General features: G+C 46.1%; 1 long non-coding RNA gene and 2 gene segments (V, D, J or C); 1 reads left to right on the top strand and 2 right to left on the bottom strand.

Moving 5' to 3' along the window:
* Positions 1 to 469: 469 nt before the first annotated feature.
* On the top strand, positions 470 to 6,533 carry LOC114007211 (uncharacterized). Its single transcript, XR_003548834.1, has 3 exons — positions 470 to 873; positions 1,282 to 1,488; positions 6,400 to 6,533. It is a non-coding gene; the product is annotated as an uncharacterized LOC114007211 (long non-coding RNA).
* Positions 1,933 to 3,531, bottom strand: LOC102482457 (T cell receptor beta variable 9-like). The segment is given in 2 exon segments: positions 1,933 to 2,485; positions 2,611 to 3,531. Coding segments are annotated over 2 exon segments (432 nt in total).
* On the bottom strand, positions 5,336 to 6,977 carry LOC102482042 (T cell receptor beta variable 5-5-like). The segment is given in 3 exon segments: positions 5,336 to 6,157; positions 6,272 to 6,476; positions 6,604 to 6,977. Coding segments are annotated over 2 exon segments (453 nt in total).
* Positions 6,978 to 7,043: the final 66 nt, after the last annotated feature.

Genomic DNA, 7,043 nt, shown 5'->3' with positions numbered 1-7,043 from the left:
CTAGGATAGAGTTAGAAATACAGACCTTAGGAATAGGTAGGCCAGCATTTGAATCCCAGCACTGCATTCTTTTATTTATTTATTTATTTATTATCATAATCTTGTTTATATTGCATTGAATCACATATAACTTTACAGTGTATTACATTTCTTTTACCAGAAGGAATACCATGCATATCAGTCAATACAGAAACATCAAAATCCCCATCTTCATCATCCAATAGCTTTTCATTTTTTTTCACAATTATTATCATTACTATTCCAATTATTTTTTAAGCAGTCAATCACTATTTATCATTTTTTCTTATAAAAGACGTTACCCAACATGAAATACTTCTCAGACCAATCCAGTTGAGAATACTATACACGTCATCATCAACCTCCCAGCACTGCATTCTAATAGCCATTTAACCTGGCCAGGTTATTTAAGTATGGACATTCCCTATCTGTACAATGAGAATAGCATTTGTCTCTTGAATTTTTCTCTAAGTTGAACATCTGATTAACAGAAAGTTTTCAAATGAAGCGCTTTTATTTGGTATGTATTACATAGCCAGTAAAATATGGCATTATTCCTTTTCTCTGAATTTCTCTGGGAGCAGAATTGAACTATGAATGTGCAGTAATGTAGTCAGTGCAAACAACTCTGCAAACGACCCTGCCACACACATGACAAAGGGTTTCCATGGAAACAGTCAAATAGGATACATTTAATACTAAGTCTTGAGAAACAAGGAAATCCTGCCAAACACAACCCCGAGGGTGAACTTGGAGGACATCGCACTCAGCGAGACAAGACAGTCACGGAAGGACAGACACCACATGATCCCACTTATGTGAAGCATTTGAAATAGTCCAACTCACGGCAGCAAAGTAAGGAATGGTGGCTTCCCGGGGCTGGGGAGTGGGGGACTGGGGAGTTCCTGTCAATGGATACAAATTTTAGTTAAGCAAGAGGAATAATTCAAGAGGTCTTATATACAAGATAGTTACCATAGATTACAATACTGTGTTGTTTTATCTGTTGAAGGTGGATTCCATGTCAGTAGTCCTTAATACAATTTTTAAAATAAGCTAGCAAAAGGGGGCTAGGTAGCCAAAGGCAGAAAGAGAAAGGGAAAAAAATTTGTATGAGTCATAATTCAAAAACTGAGTAAATTACTTGAAAAACAAAGAAAGGTAGACCTTAAAACTTAAAAGGCAAGAAACATGACTTTTTCATTAAAATTTTTTATCATGCATTTATTTTTCTTTCTTCTTTTTCCTTTTATATTTCATGAGATACAATACCATATACAATGTAAGGAACCCCCAAGTGTTTATTGAATAGCAGAAGAGAAATCAGGAAGTGAGCAACAATTACTGATGCTCCTCTCCCCCTTGGTGGATTGCATCCCATGAAGGCCATCGGCGCTTTCCTCAAAAGCTGCGTCCTTTGGTGAAGCTGGGAATCCTCACTCTGCAATCAGCCACCACACCAATGCTATGGTGAGTGAAGATCAATGGATGAGCCATACCTTGAAGTCCTAAGTTCCCTGGCCTTGTCAGGGAAGGGTTTCTGACAGTCACATAGGATACATGGCCTTCCGATCCTGTTAACAAGAACCTAGAAAGACAGAGAAGAGGACAAATCTAGGAGAGGTGGGTGGGAGACTCAGGTGTTATAAAAACCTGGTAAGCTACTGGTTAAATATGAGATCCAAGGGACCAGCATTTGGCGTAATGGCTATATCACTGGACTCCCATGTAGTTGACCACAGCTCGAGTTCCAGACCAGGTGACTTAAACTCACACAAGGTGCGTGTGCGTGCATGCCCAGGATCCTGAGAGGAGAATGGAGGAGAAGGGACTGCAAGGTGGCCATCCCGCCTGGGGGTGATTTCTCACTTTCTGTCTCACTGTCTCTCTTTCTGGTGAGCACATGCACCCTATAGCAAAAAACTCTCAAAAAAAAAAAAAGGCATCAAAGATGACTTCTTTCCCTCAGGTGCAGAAACATAAAATAACACGAGTTTTGCATGATTTCTGCAAACATTAAGGCAGATCACATATGTGAGCACCACGAGTATCTGGAAGACCGGCCTCTCTCCAGGGCCTCAGCCAGCTGGCTGGCAGTGCCACCATCAGGGCCACTTCCTGAGCAGGGCAGGATCGTTTTTGCACAGCAGGCTGACGACCGAGCAGGGCTGTGCCAAGCTGCTGGCACAGAGGTACAAGGCTGAGTCTCCTACAGTCAAGGAGCTCAGGTTCAGCTCCGAGCTGGAGTTGCTGAACTGCTGTGCTGAGAATCGATCCGGGATGTTCCCTCTTTCTCTCTCCTCTCCATTGTAATGTTGAACGAGAAACTGGAGACCCTGGTCCGAGGTCTGTTGGTACCAGTACACAGAAAGGTGCCCAGAGACAGGGGAGCATCTCAGTGTCCCTTGCTGTCCTCGTGCTTTGATCAGGTGTTTGGGGGTTTGGGTGACTTCAGAAGCAGCCAGGCCTGTGGGTCAGAGGGCAGAAGCTAAAGACAATGCAGGAGGGTGTCACCTGCTACAGCTTTTAGCCACTTAATACTTCAGAGATGCAAAGACAGATCAGAGACCCTCAAATGTGCCCAGAACTCACCTGATCGCAAGAGATAAAGAGCCACACAGCAGAGAAGCCTGAATCTCATGGTAGTTAGGAACCTAGGCATCCCCTAGCTCTGCACAAGTCTCTGGGGCTGAGCTTCTCAGGTTGGGTAGCTGTCGCCTGACAGGGACATGAGCCTGAAGTGTCATTATGACTTTACTCCCCCTACAGGCCACCAAGCACACCTCACCCTAGCAGGACCAAGCTCTGAGACCTCTTGTTCAGCCCCTCAACTAAAGAAGGAGTCATTTTGAACACAGGGCCCACAGGCCCACCACATACCATTTTCTCAGGCTCTAGTTCCGCCTCTTGCCGTCCTGGCTGCTGCCCTGACACTGCTTCCCGAGCCCTCCAGCCCTAGTCCCTTCCAGTCTTTTGCCCAGGCAAATGCAGAGAAGTTTCCTCCTCTGTGCCTTCTGAGGGCTGAGGCACCCGGACCCTTCCCTTCCCATCAAGAGTCTAACTCCACAAATCCTGGGCCCACCCTGAATTCAAATCACCTGCTGGACTAAAGCAAGCAGCTAAGGCTTCCTAGGCCTTAGGCTCCTGAACTACCTTCCCAAACCCTCCTCATGGCTCCAGGCAGCATCAAGGAACCACAGTGCCCCCTAGTGGGCAGTGGTCATGGATTCAAACACCCGTATTGCTAAAGTTTGTCTAAAACTGACACACAGATCACCCCACTGTCCACCCCTGTCTCCTGTACACCCTGACCCCTTGCACACACTTTTTCCACTGCTTTCCCTGCCTGCTAGGTTTAGGATTGATATTCAAATCCACCCTTAGTCAGTAAAGGCAAAAGATGTATCAAGCAGCATTTTGACTAAAAAGAAAAATAAACAAAAACTGCTACACCGTGGTGACCAGTGTGAGAAGATGGACGAGGTCAGCCAGAGTGCCGCGGCCATAGAATTCAATGACCTCAAACAGCTCCAGCCTGGAGTCGGGTACTCCATAGCTCCTCTAGGTTAATCAGACCCATAGCTCCTCATAGTTTGTACTTAAATTAATTAGTGCCCATGTTTATAAAAAGGGTTTCCAGATTTTACATATTTACTTCTGAAATCTTGATGTAATTAGGGTAGGTTCAGTTGGATCTGTCACTTGTGGGTGGAAGGGCCTGTGAGCTCTAACCAGTGATCATCACCTATCAACAAATGTCACCAGAGAGAGACAATTTCTGTGTGGGCGCGTCTCTACAAGAAAGCACAGATGCACACACATGCACACACGGTATCTTTTCATTGCAAAGGATGATAAGTTTCTATGACAAACTTACCAAAGCCAATTTTTCAGTTTTTCAAGTTCATTGCTAAGAAGCACTCTTGATGATGTTTCCAGCGTCATTAAAGTCTCTAAAAATATGGTTCTGGGGCCAGCAGATAGCATAATGCTTAAGGTTCTGGACTCCCACATGGTAGACCATGGTCCTAGTCCCTGACCAGAAGGCTGGAAGTTCTCAACAGGCTAATGTGTGTGCATGTCCAAAATCCAGAGAGGAGAGGTGCATTCTCACCCTCTGTCTTTCTATCTCTCTCTCTGTCTTTCTGGGAGCATTCATGCCCAGTAGCAAAAATCTCTCTCTCTCTCTCTCTCTCTCTCTCTCTCTCTATATATATATATATATATATACACACACACACACATATGATTCTGGAAAAGTGTGGTTATGGTAAATGTATTTTTTACAATATTCTAAGACTGGACAAATATTGCTACAACTTTGTTCCATAAAAGCACTGGCAAATTCTAGTTTAAGCCAAAGCTAGGGTATTTCGTTGTACTGTTCATCAATCCTGACTATGGAAGCACAACTGCTCAAAATATTGTACATGTTGTGTGGAATACCAGGACTATTGTGATAATACATTGCATTTCAGGTAAGAGAAGTGAGCACCTTGTTAAGGGAAAATAGTGATTAATAACATTCCAAGATTCTGTGTAGGTGGGCATTAACTTAAAGAACATCAAGAACATACTTTGCTTTTCTATGAAACTGCATTTCAGTGCTAGGAGGAGTCAGGGGAAAAAGAAAAGGAGCCAGCTGCAGCAGCATGGAGGGCAGGCACGCAATGCTCCATGATGCTGAAGCCACATGGGAAGGGCCTGGGTTCACATCTCAAGGTCTCCCTGCATAGTTCATGATCCTGGCTGGATGAAGCTGGGAGTGGATCATGGTATAAAAACTCTGTCGGAGTTTCCACTCTCTCAATAAATAAATGAAGTTTTTTTTAAGAAGAAAAGAGGAAAGTTTATATGAGCTGGTCTTTGATAGATGAGGAGAGCCTGGTTGTGTCTGGTGACCAGGAGCAGCCTTCCAGCCTGGGAGCATGCAAACACAGACAGAGATGTAAGAGCCGCTGATGGGAACCACTGGGAAGAGCATTTGCTTTCGAAGGAACTGGGATCTGGGTGGGAAGTGTTGGGAAGATATCCCAGGGACACAGCATTTATCCTGGGAAGAGGAGAACCTGTGCTGGTTAGCGACCTGGGTGATGGGACTCCTCTGGTTTTGGAAAGTGCCTGACTGTGCCCTGAGGAATAAGATTGGGACCTGGAGTGAGGAAGGAGGGAGACAGAAATGATGCCAGCGTCCTTGCACTGGGCAACCAGCTACTCAGAGACATCGCTCATGGAGACCTGCCGCTAGCTGATGCCAGAGCTCTAAGGCCTTGTCTTACATTTTCTAGATACTGAAAACTTGAAGAGAGAAGAGAGCTTATGCCGCACAGAACACCTTTTACTAACCCGGCAGTGCTATCTCTATTATCAACCATCTTTGATCATGTTCTCTCTCCTTGACCTTCCCCAAATACCAGCAACTTCTCCATCAATTACATAAAGCAAATTCCTGTGATGCTACCATCTCTGCTGTATGATTATAAACAGTCTTGAGTCCAGACTGAAATCTTTTGCTCTGAGGAGAACAATTCTGGATATTAAATTACAAGCATTCCCTTCACCCCTGCAGTACACAATGTGTAGGAAGCGTAGAAAACAGTGGTAGTCAAAAAAAGTCATTCTGGAGTGACCTATTGATGTAGAACGATCCTCTGAAGAGCTATGCCTGGACTTGGCCTGAACCCTGAAAGGCTCAAAAGGACAAAGCTGCACTGTCCAGAAACCCAGAACTATTTTCAAGTGCTCCTGCAGCCCCCAAGTTCTCCCAGCATGTCAGATCTGAGGTGTTTCCTTGCTGGGGCACAGAGGTTTGCGCACAGAACGTCAGTGCCTCTGCAGGGCTGTGCCAAGCTGCTGGCACAGAGATACAGGGCTGAGTCCTCCAGCGCCAAGGAGCTCACATTCATCTCAGAGCTGTAGTTACGGAACTGGTGAGCTGAGAACCGACTGGGGAAGTTTCCCTTTGCTCTCTCTTCTTCTCTGTAATATTCAAAGAGGAACTGGGGGCCCTGGCCCAGGATCTGTTGGTACCAAGACACACTCTCATGCCCAGAAATAGGGGAACATCTCAGTGTCACTTTCTGTCCTTTTGTTTTGATCAGGTGTCTTGGAGTTTGAGTGACTCCTGCCTCCACAGGGCCTGTGGGAGAAGCAGAAGGAGAATGAGCTCAGGAGAGTGCCTGGGGTCCCAAGGTAGAGTGGAGGATTCAGAAGTCGCTTAACTCAGACCTGGCTCCTTTGTCCCCAGACTCACCTGCTCCCAGGAGACAAAGCATCATGCAGTGGAGGAGCCTGGAGTCCATGGTGCAGCCAGGCAGGCACCTCTGTGCTCAGGGTTTGGTCCTCTTGGGTAGGAACTGAGTTTTGTTCTCTCCTTTCCAGATGAAGAATGGTGCTGGCATGTCACTGCCTCGCTATCATCTCTCTCAGTGCTTCTTGGTGTCTGCTGCTTCCCTTTTCTGCAAAGTAGAATCCACTGTAACTGTGAGGAAGGGAGACAGAGACTGGGGAAAGATCCCAGGAGGGAGCCTTATGGAGCCTCGGTCATGTATTTTCTAGCGGTGGCCCACCTTACCAAGGACTCACCTCTTCCAAGTTGACAAAGAGTCACACGGCAGAGGGTACTGGAGCCTGCGGCAGGTGAGGAAGAGCTGGACAGCTGTCACCTTGTTCAGGGTTCTGGTCCTCTGAGGGCTGGCATTATGGTCATCCCTTTTCTGACTGGATGTTAGGCTGTGATGTCACTGCCATGATGTCATGGTCTCTGAAGGTTCTCATGCACTTTGACTCCCTTGGAAATTCCTGGCTCAGTTGATCCAAGACATCTGTTTTGTTCTGGAAAGTCTTTCACATACATGTAGTCCTGGGTGAGACCTGTGTAGACTGGCTTGTGTTAGACCCCATGTCTATCCCTCAGCTCCTCTGCTTGTCCTTGAGGCAGTTGTTGCTTTGGCCATTAGAGCTCAGGGCTTGCAGGCTGCCCTAGCCCAACCTGCCCTGCTTTCCTTTCCTTCAAGTTCAGAGAG

This window comes from Tupaia chinensis, unplaced genomic scaffold (genome assembly GCF_000334495.1).
Source record: "Tupaia chinensis unplaced genomic scaffold, TupChi_1.0 Scaffold000140_1, whole genome shotgun sequence".
Lineage (NCBI taxonomy): Eukaryota > Metazoa > Chordata > Mammalia > Scandentia > Tupaiidae > Tupaia > Tupaia belangeri.
The sequence above is the reverse complement of the archived record's forward strand: the minus strand, read 5'-3'. Positions and strand labels throughout refer to the sequence as shown.